The sequence below is a fragment of the Balaenoptera acutorostrata genome, chromosome 3 (genome assembly GCF_949987535.1).
Source record: "Balaenoptera acutorostrata chromosome 3, mBalAcu1.1, whole genome shotgun sequence".
NCBI lineage: Eukaryota > Metazoa > Chordata > Mammalia > Artiodactyla > Balaenopteridae > Balaenoptera > Balaenoptera acutorostrata.
Window position 1 is genome coordinate 38,527,774 of NC_080066.1, and position 24,537 is coordinate 38,552,310.

Genomic DNA, 24,537 nt, shown 5'->3' on the forward strand with positions numbered 1-24,537 from the left:
TTGAGTTATGAGAGTTCCTTATATCAGCCTGGGGAATTTTGAAGAGACAGAGCCAAAGGACAGTTCTGCCCAGAGGGTCTTCTACATCCTTCCTTCTTAGAATTTAGGGAGCAGCCAGGTAGGCCAGATAGGGGCGGGGCTGACTAATCCATTAGGCACGATGCCTAAGGCACAGGAAAATATATTAATTTCTTTTAAAATCAGAAGAAAAAAAAGAATTTTTAGGCCAAAGAAAATGTCTTAATATATATTAATATATTCATCTTTATGTCAACCCAGTCATAAAATACAATTTAAACACATTTTTTATGGAGGAGAGAGCCCTTGAAAACAAAAATGTCGAAACTCCACAAAAGTCATAATGTGAGGGGGGAGGGGGTGCTTCTTCTACCACTGGCAGCTCATCTTGGGCCCTCAGGTTTCTAACCTGGCCACCTCCCCTTTGAAGTCTCCCCCAGAGGCTACACTTCGATTCCATGAATGGGCCCACCTGCCCCAGGGCTTGCCACAAAGGAGTCAAACAAGAGAACCAAGGCTCTCAACAATCCTGGGGTCAAAACAGACCCCTGCACCCGGCTTGGGAAATGCATCCCTAGACTGTTACACACTTGGGCAAAGGGCAGTAGGGAGCTGGGAAGGGGTCCAAGAACTGTGCGGGAAGACGGCGAGGGGCAATGCTCCTTTCTAGAGTGAGTTTATTAAATCCTTACAACCCCTGTGATACTGACCCCGTTTTACAGAGGAGGAAGCACGGGCTCAGAGAGGTTGAGGAACTTGCCCAAGCTCACACAGCTGGGATTCCAACCTTGTTAGGTCGTAGATCTTGACACCCAAGACTAGGCTCCTTCGTTACAGATCCCTGGAACCCCTCCCTCAGCCACTGTGCGACCTAGCGCGCGGGCATGAAGAGCAGCTCTGTACTTAGCACCCCGCCGTCCTTGAGGGCTGTTCCCTTTTTCCCATTCCTGCTCTCTGGAAACTCATCCTTTCAGAGCTGATCCTATAGGCTCTCTGGGCCTCAATTTCCCCTTTGTGCGTGTGTCGGGCAGGGGTCTCCCTCTAGTAACAAGGAAGAGGGAGAGAAAGAGAAGGGAGTGGCTCCCTTCCCCACCCCCACCCCCGGGGCTAAGGTCCCAGCCGGGTCTTCAGGGAAGCCCACCTCCCGCCAAGCAAGTCCCGCGGGCAGGAAGGGGGCTCGGCCCCTTTAAATCCCGCGCGGAAACGCCCGGGGTTGGGCTGCGCCTGTCCCGGATCTGCAGCTGGGAATTGCTGGTCTCCGCGCGTCCTCCCGGCGCTTCCCCTCGCTATACCCCACCTCGCGGTGCCCCCAGCCCCGCGTGCAGGCTCCTTGCGCCAGGCCTCGAGGGCGCCGCGGCCGTGGGGAGAATGAGCCGCATCTATCACGACAGCGCCCTCCGGAACAAGGCGGTTCAGAGCGCGCGGCTGCCCGGGGCCTGGGACCCCGCCGCCCACCAGGGGTAGGCTCCGCCCGCGTCTCCCCACCGCCTCCCGGGCCCGGCCTCCGTTGGCTCCCGAGGCTCAGCTTTGAATCCGGGCTCCCTGGTTGGCAGGGGGAGGGGGTGCGCCAGCGGGCTCGGGTGCGGGTGGGAGGAAAGGCGGGGCTCGCCAAAGACCTCCCTGGCCTCCGGACCGCTCCTCTCTGCGCTCCCCTCGGAGCGCACCGCCCCCCCACCCCGAGACACTGATCGGCGTAAAGCTCACCGAGGGTCGGTCCCGACTCCCAAGCAGGGCTCAAAAGGCGGTGCTTACTTCACGTCAGCCTTTGTCTCAACCCCACCTCGGTGACTCTAAGATTCATCCCGCTGCCTTGCCTTCAGGCCTTTGCACAGGCTGCACCCCGCTCCGGAAGGGACAGTGTCCTGCTGGACGGCAACAGCGGGTGGGAGCTGGCCTGGCAGGGCTGGGGGAGGGGCAAGGCCTTTCTGGAGGGCGTGTTGGATCCGGAGGGCCAGGCCCTGCCATCACGGACGCCGAGGTCATGAGAACGAATGGACCATTCCATTTGCAATTACAAGCACTAAAGAATGAAGGGCGTAAGGGGCGGGGGGCGGTAGGGGCAAGTGAGGTCCAGGGAGTTTTCACTTTTTATCCCCATCCCTTCAGCTGCCCCCACCCCTCTCCCATTTCCGTGGTTCCAGAAAAGGAAGTCCCCAGGTTCTGCTTTTATGAAAACTAGAATTGGGAAGCGGGGGTCCAGTTCCTCTCAGTGAGGGACCCTGCGATCTTGGGCTCGTCATGAAACTTCTGAGTCTGGGTTTCTCCACTTCTAAAGTGGATACGAATGAGAACAGGAATATGAAAGTGCTTTAAAACAGGTGCAAAGGGAAGATACTTTATAGCAGCTTAGACCCCGCCCCCCCAACAAAAATTTGGTGAAATAAAAAACTAAAGTCCTCTGGTCAGAGTGGCCATCAACAAAAAATCTAAAAACAATAAATGCTGGAGAGGGTGTGGAGAAAAGCGAACCCTCTTGCACTGTTGGTGGGAATGTAAATTGATACAGCCACTATGGAGAACAGTAAGGAGGTTCCTTGAAAAACTAAAAAAAAAAAAAAAAAAAAAGAATTGCCATATGACCCAGCAATCCCACTACTGGGCATATACCCTGAGAAAACCATAATTCAAAAAGAGTCATGGGGCTTCCCTGGTGGCGCAGTGGTTAAGAATCCGCCTACCAATGCAGGGGACACAGGTTCGAGCCCTGGTCCAGGAAGATCCCACATGCTGCGGAGCAACTAAGCCCGTTTCTCCACAGCTACTGAGCCTGCGCTCTAGAGCCTCCGAGCCACAACTACTGAGCCCCGTGCCACGACTACTGAAGCCCGTGCTCTGCAACAAGAGAAGCCACCACAATCAGAAGACGGCGCACCACAACAAAGAGTAGCCCCTGCCCCCTGCAACTAGAGAAAGCCTGCGCGCAGCAACGAAGACCCAACACAGCCAAAAATAAATAAATAAATAAATGAAATAATTTAAAAAAAGAGTCATGTACCACAATGTTCATTGCAGCTACAATAGCCAGGTCATGGAAGCAACCTAAGTGTCCATCGACAGATGAATGGATAAAGAAGATGTGGCACATATATACAATGGAATATTACTCAGCCATAAAAAGAGACGAAAATGAGTTATTTGTAGTGAGGTGGATGGACCCAGAGTCTGTCATACAGAGTGAAGTAAGTCAGAGAGAGAAAAACATACCGTATGCTAACACATATATATGGAATCTAAAAAAAAAAAAAAATGGTTCTGATGAACCTAAGGGCAGGACAGGAATAAAGACACAGACATAAGGAATGGACTTGAGGACACGGGGAGGGGGAAGGGTAAGCTGGGACAAAGTGAGAGAGTAGCATTGACATATATACACTACCAAATGTATAACAGCTAGTGGGAAGCAGCTGGATAGCACAGGGAGATCAGCTTCGTGCTTTATGACCACCTAGAGGGGTGAGATAAGGAGGGTGGGAGGGAGGGGATATGGGGATATACGTATGCATATAGCTGATTCACTTTTTTATACAGCAGAAACTAACACAACAGTGTAAAGCAATTATACTCCAATAAAGGTTAAAAAAAAGTAAAGTCCTTTAGTAAACACTTAATAGTTTACAAAGCGCCTTCATATACATGATCGTATGTCATCGTCATAGAAGCAGAGTGAGGTGGATATTACTCTTCCATTTGGTGGATAAGAAGACTGAGGCTCTGGTTACAGTAACCCCCTGCAGGAGGGGCCATAGCTCGGTCTTGCAGCCTGTCAATGTTCCTTCCTACCCTCTGGATGGTGCCCCAGCCTTTGGGACCCTCAGAGGAGTGGAGGCCCAGTGTGGGAGCCCAGAGAAAGGGGCTGCATCATACTGGGCCTGCCCAGGGACCAGGTAAATGGGAGACACACCTGGGACTTGCTTCTGTCCTAGTGCAGACCCTGACCTGGGCCATCGCAATTGTGGTTCTTGCCTGAGGACTGACAGAACCAATTGAGCCCTCATTCTCTCTCATCCTTAGGGGGAATGGCGTCCTGCTGGAAGGAGAACTGGTCGATGTATCTCGGCACTGCATCTTGGATGCCCATGGCAGGAAGGTGAGGATGTTTCCCTGGGGGCACCCGCAGGGCACTGGCTTCAGGGTCCTCACCCACCAAAGCATCTCTCTGCTTGGCTCTGCCAGTGCCAAGACTTGGGGTCCAGTTCTTTCCTTGAGGGGCTCACAGGGCAGGTGGTGGGGGGGGTTGGTTGGGAGATTAGCAGCCAAAAGGAGTGACAGATGGAAGAGGTCAGTTAGGGCTGTGCTGGGTGCGATGGGAGGGCCTGGGTTCTTGCTGAGAAGACAGACCAGGCCCTAAACCCAAGGGGTGTGTTTGGGGCCAGGAATGGGAGGGCTGAGAGCAGGAAAGGGTGAGGTGAGTGGTTCAGGACTCAGGCTGTGGGTTCTGAGTGGGCTGGAAGGCCTGCCTTCTGAAGAGGTCCTCTCACCTTCTGATGGAACAAATTTAGAGTGCTGAGAAGCTTGCTGGGTAGGCAGGATGAGTGGCTCTTTATTCTGGGGCTGAAGGCCCAGCTCCTGTCCTCTGGCCTGGTGGTTCCCACTGCCTCTGGACCTGATGGACAAGGTCAGAGTGAAGTTATCTGCCTATGTGGGTGCAAGGTCAACAGTGACCTTCCCCTTTAGGGGTACCAGCTGGGAAGTCGTGTGTACTTTGAATTGTTTAAAATTGAATTACTTTAAATGCGCTGTTGGAGTTTGCTGTCAGAAGGCGCCTTGAAGTGACCGCATTTGCAGAGTGGTGAATGTCTTAGCATGGGTTTACGCATCTTGTTTTTTTTTTTTCTTTTCTTTTTGGCTGCACTGTGAGGCTTGAAGGATCTTAATTCCCTGACCAGGGATCGAACCCTGGCCCCCTGCAGTGGAAGCACGGAGTCCTAACCACGGGACTGCCAGGGAATTCCCTTGCACATCTTTTAATATCACTGTGTGGCTGGGTGTTTTGGAATGTTGGATTTTTATAAAGCAGGTCACTGGTGTGGACCTGGACCTCCACATGTGTAGGGGTGTGAGAGCGTTGAGGTGGGAGGAGGGTTGCTGAGTTCTGGGCCTTTGTTTCCAGCCTGAGTGTGAAGTCCACGTTGCTGATACCACCCGGGGCTTCGGTTCCCATGTCCATGACCTTCTCCTCTTGTCCTCTCAGCCTCCTGGGGTTATGCCCTTTATCACCCGCCCATCTCAGATGTCCATGGACACACCTGGCATTCTCCATCCTGTACTAGCCATTGTTTCTTTCCTGAGCACTAATTCTAAGTCTCCACCCCTCCCCCACCCCCAATAACCCCACCCAGATGTGCTGACCACCTTATCTCCTTGATCTGTAGAACGGGAGCTCATTAAATCCCTTCTTGAGGCAGGCCAGAGGCCTGGGGCTACACAGAGCTGGTTTCTCACCCACACCCCATATGAACAGCCTCGGCTCCTGCTCAGCGCTAGTTTCAGGTCAAGAGATGCTTTGCTGCACCCTCCCCTCCTTAGCACGCAGGTCAGCAGGCTGAGCACAGCAGTCTGGAACCCTAGCCAGCCTGCCCAGGAGAGCCCAGCAGTAGCTGATGTGGAGCTGGCCTGCCTCGGCCGTCCTCCACAGGCAGGGTGTTCTCCAGCCCCTCTCCAAACTTGCCTCCTCCAACTCCTTCTTTCCTAATGATAGTGCACTAGACGCCCCTGACCACCAGCCTGCAAACCTCCACTGTCTCCCCTCCCCCCTCCCCCAGGTGAGTAATGCCTAGTCCCGTAGGCCTCCTACCTTGACCATTTTCCCCTCCCCTCCCTTCCTCTTTCCATGTCTGCTCACCTCACATGGGCCCTCAGGAACTCAGCCTGTCCTGACTAAACCTTGCTCCCCCGCTCCTGCCTTCTGGCTGCACCCAGCACCCATTCCTGCCCTGCTGCCAGCTTGTCTCCTGAAAGACATCTCTCAGGGTCTCACTGCTGTTCAAAAACCTTTCAGGATTCCTTCTAGTCTACCACATAAAATGCAAACTCCAAATGCCAACTCAAGGCTGATCCCCCACTTGCTTCCCTAGCCTGGACTCCCATGAGACCTCTAAGGGTCCTGCATTGCTCAGACATCCACACAGGACCTTGACTTTTATTTTATGTACTTGTCCAGGCTCTTAATATTCTTCCTACACCCTTATCCCACAGTTGCAGGTTTCTCCCCACTCTGAGACCTTGCCTTCTCTGTTTCTCCCAGGAAGTGGTTTCCTTTTCTTTAATCTCCTGTTTTGTGTGTGTGTGTTTTATTATAATATTTATTTATTTAAAATTTTATTGATGTATAGTTGATCTACAATGTCGTCAGTCTCCTGTTTTGATTAGGATAGCTGGCAAAGAGCATTTACAGCACATTTCATGCTTTATACTGTGCTTGCTCCTTGAATCCTTACAACGTGCCTGAAAGTAGACATCACGTTGTCTCCAGGCAACAGGGGAAACTGAGGCTAGGGGTGATTTGCTCCAGGACTCACATCTGTTGGAAGAGGCACAGTGACTGTCCTCACTCAGAACTCCATTTCAGTGCCCTTTCCATGGCATCTTGGCTGCTTCCGCTCCTGCTTCATGGTATTTGGGCTCCTTGGTGCTCGGGTTATGGTTTTCTGTATACTCTTTCTGTCTCTGACATGTGGAGGCCTTGGGGTCAGGCTCTGAGCCTGCCCTCTCATGCACGTCTAGCCATGGTTCATTATGTGTGGCAAGTGCTCTACTAAACACATGAATGAATGAATGAATGAATGAATATTGGGAGTGGGAGCCTGTGGCCAGCTTGAATATCTTTTGGAGCTGGGGTGGGATTCTGGGGTAGAGAGTGAGGTTGGGGGGCTGCAACCGGAGCACGTGGGGAGTGTGTGTTGTGTTGGAGGCTGAAGGGAATGAAGCAGCCCCTCACTCTCTCTCTGCTTGGCCCCAGGAGCGCTACTACGTGCTGTATATCCGGCCTAGTCACATCCATTGCCGTAAGTTCGACCCCAAGGGAAATGAAATTGAGCCCAACTTCAGCGTCACCGGGAAGGTGAACACAGGCTTCCTCATGTCATCCTACAGTAGGTACCCTTCGCCCTTTCTCCCTCAGAGCCTTCGTACACTGTGGTCTTCCTTTGTCTCCAGAGGTCTCTTGGTCCCTAGAAAGTGTCTTCTCAGCATGGTTGGCCTTGAAGCCCACGTTTGGCCTGAGGGCCCCCTGGCTGGACTCTTCCTGCTCCCCATTCACTCAGAGGGTCCCCAGTGCCCCACCTCAGTGCTGAGGACCTGGTTGCCTTCCCAGCTCCTGCCATCTCCTGCAGTCTGGCAGAAGCGTCCATGAACCTGCCTTAGTGCAGAGCCCAGGCCAGGTGGCCTCCATTTTCCTGCCAAAATTCTCACTTGGTTCTTGGGCCCTTTGTGATCTTATTCCTCTTCCCAGTTTTGGCTGGAGAAGGACCTCCTTGCTGTCTGCCCTGTGTGAGAAGGTTTTGAGGTTGAGTGGGTACTCATCATCCCTCTATCATTTTATCCATTCATGCTTTCAGTTTCTCATTAAGTATCTGAACATTTAATGAGAATCCACCATGTGCCAGACCCTGAGCTGCATGCTGAGGGTTCAGGGACGAGCGAGACTCGGACTTGCCCGCAAGCCGTTCTCAGTCTGGTAGAGGAGATGGACAGGCCATGACTGGAGCCCTAGCGGGGGCTCTGAGCCCAGGCAGACGCGGTTGGGGGAGGTGCCCTGGAGGAGGGAATGCCAGTACTGGATCCTGAAAGACAAGCAGGTATCAGCAGGGTGCCAGGGCTTGGAAGGGTGTTTCAGAGAGGGAGCAGGGTGCCAAGGGCATTCTGGGAACTGAGGGCTCCCGCAGGGGAAGAGCAGCCCTGCAGAGAGGGCAGTCAGTCGAGGGTGCAGGGGAGCTCTGCATGAGTGGTTTTAAGTTAGGTGAGTGATGTGATTAGATTTGCTCTTTTTTTTAATAAATTTATTTATTTTTGGCTGCGTTGGGTCTTCGTTGCTGCATGCGGGCTTTCTCTAGGTGCAGTGAGCGGGGACTATTCTTTGTTGTGGTGCGTGGGCTTCTCATTGCAGTGGCTCCTCTTGTTGCGGAGCACAGGCTGTAGGCGCTCAGGCTTCAGTAGTTGTGGCACGCGGGCTCAGTTGCTCCTCGGCATGTGGGATCTTCCCGGACCAGGGCTCGAACCCGTGTCCCCTGCATTGGCAGGCGGATTCTTAACCACTGCGCCACCAGGGAAGTCCAGATTTGCTTTTTAAAATCCCTGGGGAGGGACTTCCCTGGTGGCGCAGTGGTTAAGAAGCCGCCTGCCAAGGCAGGGGACACGGGTTCGAGCCCTGATCCGGAAAGATCCCACATGCCGCAGAGCAACTGAGCCCGTGCGCCGCAACTACTGAGCCTGCGCTCTAGAGCCCTTGAGCCACAACTACTGAGCCTGCATGCCTAGAGCCCGTGCTCTGCAACAAGAGAAGCCGCCGCAATGAGAAGCCCGTGCACTGAAACGAAGAGTAGCCCCCGCTCACCGCAACTAGAGAAAGCCTGCACGCAGCAATGAAGACCCAACGCAGCCATAAATAAATAAATAATAAATTAATTTAAAAATCCCTGGGGAAGTGAAGAGACTGGAGACCAGGAGGCTGTTAGGAGGCCGTGATGGCATCTAGGAGGGGGATAAGAGGGCCAGGATTAAGGACTGGTTAGTGAGGATGGAGAGACTGGGCAGAGTCAAGATAGAGGAGGGACCATGGCCTCAGTGTCGTGGTGAGAACCCTGCCTGGTCACTGGGGTCTCAGTGGGAAGGCAGAATTGTGTGAACGGCTTGAATCCTGCCTCCTCCACTGACTAGCTGTGTAACCTTGGGCAAATTACTTAACCTGTCTAAGCCTTAGTTTTCTCATCTGTGAATAGGGATAGTAAAAACATTGACACTTGCTGAGTGCCAGGCCCCATACTAAGTGCTTTACGTGCATTCGATATTTCTTTCACACGTCACGTCAGTCCCATCAGGTAGGTACCTCTTTTATCGCTATTTGTCAGGCACAGAGAGAGGTTAAGTAACTTGCCTGTGGTCATACAGCATGTAAGCAGATTTGCACCAGCCAGCCTGGCTCCAGAGCCCGTAGCCATAACTCCTCTGTGATGCGTTCCTTGAGTACTGGCAGGATGGGAACTCAGAGCCCTACCCTCAGGTGGTTGTGAGCGTGTACAACACTGAGGCCTCACCTGGCTCCTAAAAAGCCCTCCTAGAGTGCTTGCTGTTACAGTGGTAATGACTGTCTCGTGCTGTGTGCCTGCAGAGGTGGAAGCCAAGGGGAACACCGACAGACTCACGCCTGAGGCGCTGAAGGGGCTGGTGAACAAGCCAGAGCTGCTTGCGCTGACGGAGAGCCTCACCCCCGATCAGACAGTGGCATTCTGGATGCCTGAGTCAGAGATGGAGGCTGTGGAGCTTGAGCTGGGGGCTGGGGTACGGCTGAAAACTCGAGGCGACGGCCCCTTCCTGGGTGAGCAGTGCAGCCCTCACTGTGGCCTGATGCTCCTGTATGGCCTGTGGGGGCTCCTGGCCTCCTGTCCGAGGCTTACCCACCCCTCCAGCTCCGAGCTCATGGAGCAGGCCACATCTGGCCTCCCCGTGGACAAGACCCCTTGAGATTTATTCCTAAGTCCCTGGGCAAGTGCCTTGGGGCCAATAGCCTGGACACTTTGGATCCTGGGGTGCTGCCCAATCCCATGGTTCCTGTGGGTGACCTCTCCTATCTATTGCCTTGGGGGTCCCATCCAGGGCCTCCCTGAGCACACTCAGGCCTAGGGGACCCCAGCAGAATGGGCCAGCCCCCACTGTGTTTCTGCCACACGGAGAGAGGCCTTCAACTTCTCCTTTCAGATTCATTAGCCAAATTCGAGGCTGGAACAGTGACCAAGTGTAATTTCGCTGGTGATGGGAAGATGGGGGCATCCTGGACAGACAACATCATGGCCCAAAAGTCTTCAGAGGGGGCTGCAGTGGAGACCCGAGAGCAGGGGGACGGCGCAGAGGACGAGGAGTGGGTAGGTCCAGGGAGATAACCGTGGACCTGGCGTTGGTGTGGTTCATCTCCTGGCAGGAGTTTTGTATGCACTGGTTGTGGTTGGGTGTAGGACAAAGAGACAGCAGCATAAACTTTACTCCCCAGCTTTGGTGGAATTCCTGAGAGTGTGTTAGCATCAGGAAAATTCCCTCAAGCTGTGAAGGGACCTTTCTTTTTGGTGGGTCTGGACTGTGCCAATCAACAAGAGAGCCCCAAAGATTTATGAAAGCAAGGGATGGAAAGAAGGGAGCGCAGAGGGGAACCAAGGAGACTTAATTCCATTAAGGCTCCAAACATTTCTACTTCAAGTGAATACATTAGCCATGTTGAGCAGCTGAATGAGCATTTTTCCCCCCTTTGTTCTGGGCTCCCTGCCCAGAGTGGCTGGAAAATGGCTGACCTGGTCCTTAATAGTTATTTTGGCCCAAAGTTCAGCCTCCTAGATGATCCTCAGCCTACTCACAGTTGATTTGGTATTTTGAGGTATATTTCACCTGAAGATTTGAATTGGTGTCAAAAGGCCCCAGATTGAACGTTTAAAACAAAGCCTCAGAAAAATGGGCTCTTTATCTAGGTGATGAAGATGATGATATTTGCCAGAGAAAGCAGGGGCAGATAGAGGGAGTGGATTCCCTTTTGTCTTAATAGAGTGAGTCTTGGACTAAAAAACAATTGGAGTTGCCAGTCTGGCTCCCTGGGCCAACAACAATGAGATGAGGCCAAGTCAGGTAGCCGCGGGCCCCACTGGTACCACTCCATCGAACCCTTGTTTGTCTGATGACGGTAGAAGACTTTTACGAAATGTGCTCTGTTCATATCTCTTTACTTTACCTCTAGGACGACTGAGGTCAGTGAGAGATGGGGTGCCTCCGGGGCCCGCTGTTGAGCATTTCTTCCATCAACTTTCACTCTGGAGCTCGAGAGAGCAGGTCCACCAAGCCTTACCTGGTTCTTCCCTACAGCCACTGTGGAATACCCTTTGAACAAGCTCTGCTAAAATCAAATGCAAGACCCTGATGTTAAGACGTGGGGCCCCAGCCTGTGGCTCATGGAGGGTTCCTCCCTGGATGTGAGTCTAGCCTTCCTAGACATTTTCATGGTGGCCCTCCCCCTGAGTGGCAGCCTTGTTTCTGGAGGCAGGCAGGGGGCAAGTCCCCCAGGGCAGTCAGAAGAACTGGACTTGGTTTTGGTGCAGAACTGGTGGGGAATCCCTCATCTGCATGCAGAGTGGCTCAGAGGAGAAGTTAGCGGGGCCTCCTTCTTCTGCCCTTGTTGTATTTCCTGCTTTTCTTCTGCAATTGCCCTCCTCCGCAGCACTCTGTGCTGTAGCCTCTGCCCTCCTGCTCAAGCCTCCTTGTCCCCTGTGCCCTTTTCAGTCCCCAGAGCTGCCAGTTCTTTATTCCTCCTCTGGTTCTCTGCCACCCTGGGGGTTCCTGTCTCCTGACCTCCTTTGGCTGCTTTCCTGGGGATGCTCTTTTCAGGGAGGCTGAGAGCGTTCACAGGTGTGGCCGGCTGGTCTCCATCTCTCTGACTCACTCTGCCAGGCCACATTTTGGACAACACCTTTTTTCTTGTTGTTTTGTACCTTGAGAACTTTTTACGAATGAGTAAATCTTCAGGAAGGATTCCTCTACACTGACTGTGTTATTATTAGGTATAAACTGAGCAACCTCCCTATAAGAAGAAAGCCGTATCTTTTTGGTCATGAACATTGCCTTGCTGGGTAGTATGCCCACACCCACATCTATGAAGGGATCTGGAGTTGAAATCTACACATCCTAAGAATGGGTAGGGACTTGGTGGAATGTGGATCCTGCTTCTCTCAGGGAAAAGAGGGGTGGTGGTAAACTAACAATTATGGAGTCCCCTAATGTGTCAAACACAGCACTAGATGCTTTCCATGATGATAATTATAGTCCCTGACTATTGAGTGCCTCTTGGTTCTATTACTTGTGCCAAGCTCTTCCAGTATCTTACTGAATTGTCACAACAATCCCAAGAGGCACATGTGATTATTATCTCCATTTTTTTTCATATGGTTTTCATGGTTGAGGTCCCAGCGTTTATTATCATGGTTCAAACTTTCATTTGCCTTCCTGCATATTTGAGCCTGGGCTCAACAATATGGCTGTGAGGCTTGGGGTTAACACTTCATGTAGGCCACCTGAAGTCACAGGTCACTGGACTGCCCTCGGGTCTCTTCTGTTCTTGTTGCCCTTTTCTTAGTTCACATCCTTGTTCTCTTACCTCGGCTACTATAGAAGCCGCCTCACTAGTGTCCTGTGTCTGAATGGGGCTGGCTCACTGTTGAGCATGCTGGGACCTCAACCATGTGGTGGCCAGGAGAGGGGTTAAACAGGAGGAGGACTGGGGACACTGACGTGGGCAGAGGCACCCAGTGAGGGCATCCTGTTGCCCAAAGCACTGTGGCCAAAGGGTATGGCAAGCTCATGTGGGCAGGCCACCATTCTAAACAAGGAGGCACAGCGTGTCAATGGGGGAGCCCCTGGGCAACAACTAGGCTTGGTGTCTCCAGGGGGTGGGGATGGGCTCCTCGAAGGAAAAGGCCATTGTGGCTGGAGCTTAGAGAGTGGTGGGAGGTCGGGCATGGCATCTTCAGCATGTTAAGTATTTTGGGACTTTATCCTTAATACCTTGGAAGCCAGTGATCCCAGGGAGAGTAATAAGATCTGATTTGTATATTTGTATATTATATAAGATCTGATTTGTGTCAAAGATCACTTGACTGCAGAGAAACTGAAGGCAATGAGCCCAACTAGGAGACTGCTGCAGTGGTGGGGGTGAGAGCCTAGAGTGATTTAGTCTATAGCAGTGGCAGAGGAGATGGAAAGAAATTCAGGTAGACAGGTGGAAAGGGACTTTCCAGCAAGAGAAGAGGACCTGCAAGGCCATGGAGGTGGGGGAGTGGCCTGATCTTGGAATATGCAATTTCTGTACATGGTCATTGCAACTTTATACCAACACATAAAATTTGATAATCCTTTTTCAATTGATGTTATATAACTACTTCCTATCAATATATCGCTAGTCTTCATGTCATTGTTTTTAAGATTGACTACCTTAATAGCTCTGTTATTTTCCAGAATTTGGGTAATTAATTGATCCCTATTTGGAGCTATCTGTGTTAAAAACTATTGTAAATTACATAGTTCCCTCAATCTCACCTGCCTCCCCCCGCCACTATATTTTGGTTTTGTTTTTTTTTTTTAAGATTTTTTGATGTGGACCATTTTTAAAGTCTTTATTGAATTTGTTACAATATTGCTTCTGTTTTATCTTTTGGTGTTTTTGGCGCGAGGCATGTGGGATCTTAGCTCCTGGACCAGGGATCAAACCCGTACCCCCTGTGTTGGAAGGTGAAGTCTTAACCGCTGGACCGCCAGGGAAGTCCCAGGGGTTATTTCTTTAGGGATGGATTCCTAGGAGTCAGACTACTGGGAATCTAGGAATTCTTTGTAAAGGTCTTGGGGTTTTTTGTTTGTTTGTTTGTTTTGTTTTGGTTTTTTTTGGCCATGCCATGTGGCATGTAGGATCTTCCCTGACCAGGGATTAAACCCATGCCCCCTGCATTGGGAGCTGTAAAGGTCTTGTTATATTGCCAAATTGCTTTCCAAAAGGGTTGTTCTAAATTATAATCTCACCAGCAAGGTAGGAGAGGACTATTTTCACGCTACCCTTGCTAGACTTGGGTATGATAATATTTTAAAAATTGATATTTGATAAGGTAAAAATAACACTTTAATTTTAAGTTAATACTTTAATTTTAATTAGCCTTTTCCCCCATTAATAGTGAGCTTAAGCATTTTTTTTCATGTTCATTTCCTAGATGTATTTCCTCATTTGTTACTCAGTTCCTTTGCCCATTTATTACTGAGGGGGGGAGGGTTTTTTTTGTTCATCAGTTATTTATATTTTAAATATAACCATTTGCCATATTTTAAAAACTTTTCCATTTAAAAAATTGACTTACAAACATAAAATTTTATATAGCTATATCTTGACTTTTTATGATTTTTATTGCTTCTAAGCTTATATACTCTTTTCAGATGTTAGATTCTCTATCATTTTCTTCCATTCTAGTTATTACTTGGTTTTGTATTTAACTCTGTAATCCACTCTGCCTTTAATTTGAGAGAGTATGAAGGGAGATAACTGAATTGCTTATTTTCAAATCGCTAACCAGTTATCCCAACACACTTACTGAATTCCTTCCCACTGTCAAGGTATGATGTCTTCCACATCACATATTAAAATCACTTATACTTAAATTATCCATTATATTTCAATAAGTCTCCCTTTAATGACAGTGTGAACTATCATAGTAGGTTTTAATAGTTGGTAGAGCTAGGTCTCACTTATTATTCTTCTGTTTCAGAATTTTTTTTGGTATTCCTCCTCAACATTTGAAATATTTTGTCAAGTTTCCGTGCATATTTATTGCCTTTGGATTCTTTTAAATGAAAAAAAACTCTGGCTACAAGAGTAATACATTTTATTTTAGACAATTTAAAATAAGAAAAAAATATAATTCCACCACCATTTTTAAAATCACTTATGTAGGGCTTCCCTGGTGGCGCAGTGGTTGAGAATCTGCCTGCTGATGCAGGGGACACGGGTTCGAGCCCTGGTCTGGGAAGATCCCACATGCCGCGGAGCAGCTGGGCCCGTGAGCCACAACTACTGAGCCTGCGCGTCTGGAGCCTGTGCTCCCAACAAGAGAGGCCGCGATAGTGAGAGGCCCGCGCACCGCGATGAAGAGTGGCCCCCGCTTGCCACAACTAGAGAAAGCCCTCGCACAGAAACGAAGACCCAACACAGCCAAAAAAAAAAAAAAAAAAAAAAATCACTTATGTAGTACTCAATTATATACCATGCATTGCTCTCAGTACTTACAAATATTAACTCTTTTTGTGCTAATAACAACTGTCTTAGGTAAGTAGAATTTTTTTTTCAAGTAGAAATAAACTAGTTTTACAGTAAAGGAAACTGATATTATGCCTGTTTTACAAATGATGACACTTGCCCAAGGTGCACAGGCCGTGGACAGAGCCAGGGTTTTGATCAGAGCAGTGTGGTTCCACCGGCCTGTGGTGAACACTATGATGCTGCCATTCCATCAGACACAATTATTACTCATATTTTGGTGTATATACTTCCAATCTTTTACAAAGTGGAGTGTCCCTCTACATACTTCGTGTAATCTTTTCACTTACAGATATGCCATGAACATTTCCCTATACCATAAATCTTTCACAACACGATTTTTTATAACTTTAATATTTCTCATATGCATGTGGATCAATGCATTTTACCAGTTTCTCATTTTGGAATAATTAGTTTGCTTCCCACTTTCCCCTGTAATAAGACTGCTGAGATGTACGTTCTTGAGGCTAAATCTTTTCACACACCCACATCGTTTTATTATAAATTCTAAAACTGGAAATGCTGGGTCTAATGTTCAATATATTTTAAAGGCTTTTGATAAATATTGTCAACTGTCCTTTGGGTAGGTGATTCCAATTTGCAGCTCTATCTGTGATATAAGGACGTGCTCCACCTCACCCGCACTAAGTCATTAAAAGAAAATACAGGCTTCCCTGGTGGCACAGTGGTTAAGAATCTGCCTGCCAATGCAGGGGACACAGGTTCGAGCCCTGGTCCAGGAAGATCCCACATGCTGCGGAGCAACTAAGCCCGTGCACCACAACTACTGAGCCTGCGCTCTAGAGCCCGCGTGCCACAACTACTGAAGCCCACGTGCCTAGAGCCTGTGCTCCACAACAAGAGAAGCCACCGCAATGAGAAACCAGCGCACTGTAATGAAGAGTAACCCCCGCTCTCTGCAACTAGAGGAAGCCCGTGCGTAGCAACGAAGACCCAACGCAGTCAAAAATAAATAAATAAATAAATTTATTTAAAAAAAAAAAAAAAAAAAAAAAAAAAAAAAAAGAAAATACAGGGGCTTCCCTGGTGGCGCAGTGGTTGAGAGTCTGCCTGCTAATGCAGGGGGCGCGGGTTCGAGCCCTGGTCTGGGAGGATCCCACGTGCCGCGGAGCGGCTGGGCCCGTGAGCCGCGACTGCTGAGCCTGCGCGTCTGGAGCCTGTGCCCCGCGACGGGAGGGGCCGCGATAGTGAAAGGCCCGCGCACCGCGATGAAGAGCGGTCCCCGCACCGCGATGAAGAGTGGCCCCCACTTGCTGTAACCGGAGAAAGCCCTCGCACGAACCGAAGACCCAACACAGCCAAAAATAAATAAATAAATAAATAAAAGTAGCTATAAAATTAAAAAAAAAAAAAAAAACAAACCAAAAAACAGCTTTAAAAAAAAAAAAAAAAAGAAAATACAAAAACTACTAATTTGGGGTCGCCGGTACCTTTTAAAAGGAATTGCATTAAAGATCCCTTAATTCCACCATTCGCTATCTACCGCAGAGAGAGAGCCCTTTTGCACGAGAAGGCACATATATAATTCACTACAGCATTGTATGTAATACTAAAAAATAAAAATGAACCTAACTTTCCCCAACCGGGGAATGGCTAAATTAACCTGCATCTCCACACCGCGCAACGTTCTGTAGTGTTAAGGCAAACGATGATAAAGGGAGACTCCCGCTGCGCTTCACCTGGGAGCGCAGCTGCTGTTAGGGTTTCTGCTTCTTGATCCGCTTTTCCGGTGTGCTCGGCTTTGCGCCAGGCCCGGGATTCTGCGGCCCCAGCCTCGGTGTCCGCATCAGCCTATCCCCGGAACCCGCCGCCCGTCCTGCAGCCTTCTCCAAGGCGTGCCGGGAAACCGGACTCTTGGTGGTCGGGCCCTTGGGCGCCGGGACATGCTTCCGGGAGCCACTCTCAGCAGCGCACCAACCGGAAGCGCCCGTGTTGTGGCGGAAGGAGATGCTCTCTGGAAGCAGCTGGTGTTGAAAGGAGCGTGGCGGGCAAAGATGATTCAGGCGATTCTGGTTTTCAATAACCACGGGAAGCCGCGGCTAGTCCGCTTCTACCAGCGTTTCGTGAGTGCGGCCGAGCTTCGTCACATCCTTACAGGGCACCTGCGCCCCCTTCTCTCTCTTTGTCCCGTACGGCGCACGCGGGCATCGCCTGCTGACCTCCTAGGGCTCCTGCCCCGTATATGTGACCTTCCCTGGACTGGGGCCAGTGTCAGGCCTTGTGTCCCACGCCCCGCTACCCCCACTCTTTCCCACCCCTTCCTGGACCCCGGCATTTTTGTGCCATTTTTGTGACGCTTCTTGTAGAGTCTCAGGGCACTATAACTGGTGTGTGTGTGGAGGGGGTGTGCCTCATTGACAACTTGAATGATTGAAATCAAATTAATCTTGTTGGTTGTTAAACGCAGTTTCACGAGGAGGAAGAAATATGCAGCTTTTTAATGATTTTGCTTTAGCTAACGGATTTGGAAAAGTGCTTTCTTGGAATTATTTTGCTTCAGTGTAGGCTGGGAGTGCCCAGGAACTAGATACCTTTCACGACGTAGAGTTGAAGAAAGTCCGTTTGAAAGTGGGAAATGTTGAGAAATTATACGTGATAATGTGAATTTGAATTTTCCAAAGACGTTACTCTGGAAAAAATAAACATCATTATTTGCCTTCTCCCCCCCGACGTTTTATTTCTTCGTGGCTAGGTTTCAAAATGTTAAATACGTAATTGTGAAACCGTAGAGGGGAAAGTGTCAGAAAACTTATGTTCAGGCCTCAGCAACACCTTATTTTACCCTTGTGTCAAGTTAACAAAAACCTCTTTCAGACTTCATTTCCTCTTTTGTCAAGTAGAAATGAAAAAAATTTTTTTTTACCTTTTTCATAGAAATTTTTAGGTAGGTTACATTTTATTATATCGATTTTATATTAACATTCAATAACACTATTCAATTTGTATTTGCATTTGTGTGTGAATTTTTCTCTCAGGTTTTTTAGTGTTATTGAGGTATGTTACATACCGTACAGTTCACCTTTTAAAAATACACAGTAGAATGGTTTTTAGTACTTAACAAAGTTATGCAACCATCACAACAATTTTAGAACATTTTCATTATCCCAAAGAGGAACCCCCTACCCATTAGCAATCATTCTGTGTTTCCCCCTCAACTCCCCCAGCCCTAGGCAACCACTAATCTACTTTCTGTCTCTCAATTTGCCTATTCTGGACATTTCATATAAAATGGAATCATACAATATGTGGTCTTTTATGACTGGCTTCTATTACTTAGTATAATGTTTTCAAGGTTCATCTATGTTGTAGTGTGTATCTGTTCTTTATTCCTTTTTATTGCCAAATTATATTCCATTTTGTGGATGCACACCACATTTTGATTGTCCATTCATCAGTTGATATTTCCACCTGTGGCTCTTGTGAAAAATGCTGCTGTGAACACTGATGTACAAGCTTTTGTGTGAGCATGTATTTTCATTTCTCTTGGGTATATATCTAGGAGTAGAATTGCTGAGTCACGTAGTAACTTTATGGTGATCATTCGGAGGAACTGCCAAACTGCTTTCCAAAGTGGCTGCACCATTTTACATTCCTATCAACAATATATAAGAATTCCAATTTTTCCACCTCCCTATCTACATTTTATATTATCTTTTTGATTAAAGACATTTTAGTAGGTGTAAAGTGGATTCTTGCGGTTTCAAAAATTTTTCTAATGACTAATAATGTTGAGCATCTTTTCATGTCTTTATCGACCATTTGTTTATCTTTGGAGAGCATAGAATTTTTATAAGACCTAAATTAGCTCCTAAGTGAAAGTTACCTTGAAAACTGCAGAGTACTAAAAGATATGAGGGATTATTAAAATGATTGAGAGATGCAAGCAATTGGTAGTCTGCTATTTTGTTTAATTAGAAATTAGGTAACCTCACCATTTCATAGTGCTTGCCTACTGACTATCACCACTTCCCTGTAGAGTCAGGCTTTGCAAGATGTTTTTGTCAGTTTAAAAAAGTGCTGATGCTTAGCATGTTTTGTATTTCTGGGTACACAGAGTTAATCCTTTACAGCATCCTGGCGTCTGTGAGCTTTCTGAACTCTTTAAATGGAAACCAGAAAATAGTGATTGATTTACTCAAGCTTACAGTGACCAGTTATTAGCAAGTTTTCATTTATCCATTTGGTAAATACAGAGAGCCACTGTATACCAGTGTAAGTCAAAGTTATGAAAAGTAATTTCTCCACAATGACATTTTCCCTGTTTTTTCCTGTTTCGTTTAAATAACTAACCATTTCAAGTCTAAATTCAATGCTGTAGAAAGAAAGGGGTTAATGTTACTTGAATCTATGTTCCGACTCTTAAGGGAAGTCCAATCTGAAGGTTTTCTTAAGCTTTGCTACTCAAAATGCTGTTCTCAGACCAGCAGCGTTGTTATCACCTGGAAACTTGTTAGAAATGCAGTCTCAGGACTTAGCCCAGACCTACTAAATTAAAATCTGCATTTTAACAACATTCCTGGGTGATTGATTATACATTGAGATTTTTTTTGGCCCTGCCACTTGGCTTGCAGGATCTTAGTTCCCCAACCAGGGATTGAAACTGTGCCCTTGGCAGTGAAAGCACAGAGTCCTAACCACTGGACCGCCAGGGAAATCCCATTATACATTGGGCACTGGTCTAGAGCTTTTAATTACTTTTGTCTTTTTTTTTTTGGCCATGCAGCATGTAGGATCTTAGTTCCCCGATTAGCGATGGAATCTGAATCCCCTGCATTGAAAGCGCCAAGTCTTAGCCACTAGACCTCCAGGGAATCCCTACTTTTGTCTTAATGACTGATTTCTCCCTCCCACTATCCTTTTTTAAAAACCATACTTATTATGAACTTCATATGTATAAATAGAAATCAAATGTGAGTTATCAAGAGATTCCATCACAGTTGAGCTTTCTGGAGTGTAGTAAGTGAAAAAAGGTGTTTATAGCTCTGCAATTGTTCAAGATTCTAATCTGTAAATAGAACATTTTCTGTCTTTCTCTGTAGTACTTTGTTGGTAACACAGCATCTTATATGTAATGTCTGTATTACCAGTACAAAAGATGGCAAATGCAGGTCTTTAAAGCACGTACACAATTACATCTTGACTTCCTTAAAGTGTTAGACCTATTAACGTTTGTTATTTGCCCTGGCATAGATGTTTTCTAGAGTAAGGCAAAATATTTCAGAACCAGGCCTTCTAGTTATTCTTTGATCTTGTATGAGAGTTTGTCAGTTCTCCTTTCCTTGGTTATTCACAGTAAAGAAATATCAGCTTACCTATCAGGATGATAATGGTTAGGGACTAGATATCTAGGTAGATATACCCTATTTTAATTCCTGTAACAGAGCCTTGTCCATTTTTCCATAGATTCCCCTTTTACTTTTTCTCTACTCAGCATTTTTATCTTTTCTGTAAACTGGTACCAAATGTTCAGATCATTCCTAGTTTGGAAGCCCTTGCCTTCCTGTCCATCCTCACTGATGGGTTGTAGTTTTTCAGACTTTCCCACTGATTCACTTTATTTCTTTTATTCCATAGCCAGAAGAAATTCAGCAGCAGATTATTCGAGAGACCTTCCATCTAGTTCTCAAGCGGGATGACAACATCTGTAACTTCTTGGAGGGTGGAAGGTAAATGATCAGTTTTCTCCCCATACATCCACTTTTGGGTGGCCTTCATCGTTACTGCTTCTTCAGGCAGTACTCAAGTGTCAGGTGAGTACCTGATGCAACTTGAGCTGAGCTGAGCTATATCTGCTCAGGGAGAGACCCAGTTCTGTTTTGGAAGCTGCTAAATGGTTGTGCTTCAGATATTTACAAGTTTGGTGTCTGGGAGGACAGGCAGAAGAAAAGGGGAGGTAAAATGGCTTTAGGCACCTCTGCCAAATTTGGTTGCCGTTCACCTGGTAGAAATGGCCTATTGTTTGGCCTGTCCTCCCCCTTTCTGTTGGGCCCCTTCTCCTCCCTTGGCACAGAGTTTCTCTTTGATATGTTCAGTTAAGATACAGGCATTTAAATGTTTCCCATCTTCCACAGTTTGATTGGTGGCTCTGACTACAAACTGATTTATCGGCATTATGCTACCCTCTATTTTGTATTTTGTGTGGATTCATCAGAGAGTGAACTTGGGATCTTGGACCTCATCCAGGTATGTGTAGCAGGTAATGATGGCAGCCACTTCAGAGAGTTTGCATGGGATTTTTGAGTAACCATCTGTAGATCCTTTTGTCAGTCTCTTTTTTGATACTTGGGGAAAGTTGCTAGATGTCCACCAGATGGTGCTATGAGAAAGCTCCTTAGCAACCCTTAAAAACTCTTAGAGCTTTTGGATTCTTCTTCTCCAGCTCTCTCACTCCCTTGGTTTTCTTATACGAGGCTGACACCAGTTCCAATGTGTGTACTCACCCCCACCCCAAGCTATTAACTCAGTTCTCCATGGACAGTAACCAGGTGTCCCACAAATTTGCTCAATTCTCACACTGTCTACCTGGAGATAGATACCAATCTCAAGTCCAGGTTGTCTGTCACCTGTGCTTCTGACTGACAGCCTATAGCTTGAAGATTCCCTTGATTTCCTCCTCAGGTTCAGTTTATTTGCTAGAGTGGCTCGCAGAGCTTTCTAGAGAAACATTTTACTTACTAGTTTACCAGCTTAATTTAAAAGGGTATAACTTAGGAACAGCCAGATGGAAGATGGGGAAAGGGCGTGGAGCTTCTATGCCCTCTTCAGGCACGCCACTCTCCTCGAATATCCACATGTTTGCTAACTTGGAAACTCTCCGAACCCTGTCCCTTTTGGGTTTTAAGGAGGCCTCTTTACATAGGCATGATTGATTAAATCATTGGCCATTGGTGACTGAGTTTGCAGCCCCTCTCCCCTCCCCAGAGGTCAGGAAGTAGGACTGAAAGTTCCCACAATCACATGGTTGGTTCCTCTGGCAACCAGTCCCCATTCCTGGGTGCTTTCCAAAAGTCACCTTATTAACAGAACAAAAGGCACCCTTACACTTAGGAAGTTCCAAGGTTTTTAGGAGCTCTGTGCCAGATACAAGGATGAATACCAAATATTTCTCATTATAAATTACAGTGTCACATCATGTTTTAAGATTTTTTTCAAGTATCAAACTAAATGACATTTAAAAATGCATACTTTGTATTTTCACATGTAATTCTAGCCTAAAGCAAAGAAACTTGATGTTTTATTTAGTCTGTGCAATCTTGACATAGGTAAACATGTTTTTTTAGGCTTTTTGAAAATTAGAAATGGCTTACAGATTTCTTTTCATTACCTTCATGGAAACTGCGATATGTAGGGACCCTATACTGGGAACTAGTAATTTAGTACAATTCCATCATTTTGTACATGATATTCTAGATAGGCTTTAAGTGACTTGAACAAGTCACTTAAGTTGAAAGCACTCAAAAGGAGCATGCATTAAAAGCTAACAACATCAATTATAGAAGACTCTAGCTATAAATTATAAACTTTACATGCTTACAACTATATTTGTTAAGATAAAATTAAAGAAGCTAAATTTAATATACCTTGGGACAAATAAATGGAAATTTTAAATGTGTATTTTTATTTCAGATATACTACACTCTTCCAAAAAGTTATATTCTTGGACATAGCAACTTTTAAATTTTATTATTTTCTTTTAAATTTTATTTATTTATTTTTATACAGCAGGTTCTTATTAGTTATCTATTTTGTACACATTAGTGTATGTATGTCAATCCCAATCTCCCAATTCATCCCACCCTCTTTCCCTCCTTAGTGTCCATACGTTTGTTCTCTACATCTGTGTCTCTATTTCTACTTTGCAAACCGGTTCATCTGTACCATTTTTCTAGATTCCACATATATGCGTTAATATACGATATTTGTTTTTCTCTTTCTGACTTACTTCACTCTGTATGACAGCCTCTAGGTCCATCCACATCTCTACAAGTGACCAAACTTTGTTCCTTTTTATGGCTGAGTAACATTCCATTGTGTATATGTACCACTTCTTCTTTATCCATTCGTCTGTCGATGGGCATTTAGGTTGCTCCCATGACCTGGCTATTGTAAATAGTGCTGCAATGAACATTCGGGTGCATGTGTCTTTTTGAATTATGGTTTTCTCTGGGTACATGCCCAGCAGTGGGATTGCTGGCTCATATGGTAATTCTGTTTTTAGTTTTTTAAGGATCCTCCATTCTGTTCTCCATAGTGGCTGTATCAGTTTACATTCCCACCAACAGTGCGAGAGGGTTCCCTTTTCTCCACACCCTCTCCAGCATTTGTTTGTAGATTTTCTTTCTTTCTTTTTTTTTATTAATTTATTTATTTTTGGCTGTGTTGGGTCTTCGTTGCTGTGCATGGGCTTTCTCTAGTTGCGACGAGCGGGGGCTACTCTGATGAGTGGGCTTCTCATTTCAGTGGCTTCTCTTGTTGCAGAGCACAGGCTCTAGGCACGCAGGCTTCAGTAGTTGCAGTGCACAGGCTTTAGTATTTGCAGCACACAGGCTCAGTAGTTGTGGCACGCAGGCCCTAGAGTGTGTGGGCTTCAGTAATTGTGGCACATGGGCTCAGTAGTTGTGGCGTATGGGCTCTAGTGCGCAGGCTCAGGAGTTGTGGCAGACGGGCTTAGCTGCTCCACGGCATGTGGGATCTTCCCGGACCAGGGATCGAACCCATGTCCCCTGCCTTGGCAGGCAGATTCTTAACCACTGCACCACCAGGGAAGTCCCTTTAAATGCTTTCTTAACACCTGAGTTCAATTGGACGTTGAGAGTCAATGTGGCATAACAGAAAGAGCTCAAGATCTAGAATCAGAAAACCTGGGTTTGAGTCATGGATCCACCATCTGATATAGAAATACTAGGTTGTAAATATGGAACAGACTTACAGGTACAGAGAACAAATGAGTGGTTGCCAGAGGGAAGGGGGATGGAGGTGGAGGGCAAAATAGGTGAAGGGGATTAAGAGGTACAAACCTCCAGTTATAAAATAAATAAGCCACAAAGATATAATATTATGGCTTAAGGAATATGGTCAATAATATTTTAATAGCTTTGTTTGGAAAGAGATGGTTGCTAGACTTGCCATGATGACTGTATCATAACGTATGCAAATGTCAAATCACTATGTAGTATATCTGAAACTAACATAATATTGTATGTCAACTGTATTTCAACTAAAAAAACCCGAAATACTAGGTTGTAGAATTCAATTGTGACAATGTACTTTATATTATTGTACACTGTAGAATGCTATAGGAATGTGCATGTAATAAGTGTATTAGAAAATAAAGGTAAAATATATAGTGATAATATATTTTTAAAATTGAGATGCAGTTATTAGAGGAGATGCACTTCAAGACAAAAGAGAAATGCATATTAACAAGGCAAAAACAAAAGTGTAACTTTATAATGTAG

The 24,537-nt window shown here is 46.7% G+C and overlaps 2 protein-coding genes across 3 annotated transcripts in view; both read left to right on the plus strand.

The window, feature by feature from the left end:
- The first annotated feature begins 1,234 nt into the window (after positions 1-1,234).
- Positions 1,235-13,124, plus strand: ARPIN (actin related protein 2/3 complex inhibitor). The gene is made up of 6 exons (XM_007194340.3): positions 1,235-1,478; positions 4,030-4,105; positions 6,977-7,109; positions 9,344-9,550; positions 9,931-10,094; positions 10,952-13,124. The coding sequence occupies exons 1-6, from the start codon at positions 1,387-1,389 to the stop codon at positions 10,958-10,960; spliced, it is 681 nt and encodes a 226-aa protein (XP_007194402.2). The 5' UTR covers positions 1,235-1,386; the 3' UTR covers positions 10,961-13,124.
- Positions 13,125-17,002: 3,878 nt separating this feature from the next.
- Positions 17,003-24,537, plus strand: part of AP3S2 (adaptor related protein complex 3 subunit sigma 2) — a 60,185-nt gene continuing 52,650 nt past the window's right edge. For both annotated transcript variants that reach the window (XR_003621685.2, XM_007194341.3), the window contains exons 1-3: positions 17,003-17,142; positions 20,654-20,745; positions 21,151-21,262. Coding sequence is in view for 1 of the 2 variants with exons in the window: in XM_007194341.3 (XP_007194403.1) it covers positions 17,074-17,142; positions 20,654-20,745; positions 21,151-21,262 (273 nt within the window). In the remaining variant the exon portion in view is untranslated. The remainder of the gene's footprint in view (positions 17,143-20,653; positions 20,746-21,150; positions 21,263-24,537) is intronic.

Coding starts and splice junctions, on each gene's coding strand:
- ARPIN (XM_007194340.3), top strand. CDS start 1,387: ATGAGCCGCATCTATCACGACAGCGCCCTCCGGAACAAGGCGGTTCAG. Junction 7,110..9,343: donor CTTCCTCATGTCATCCTACA/GTAGGTACCCTT, acceptor GTGTGCCTGCAG/AGGTGGAAGCCAAGGGGAAC. Junction 9,551..9,930: donor AGGCGACGGCCCCTTCCTGG/GTGAGCAGTGCA, acceptor TTCTCCTTTCAG/ATTCATTAGCCAAATTCGAG.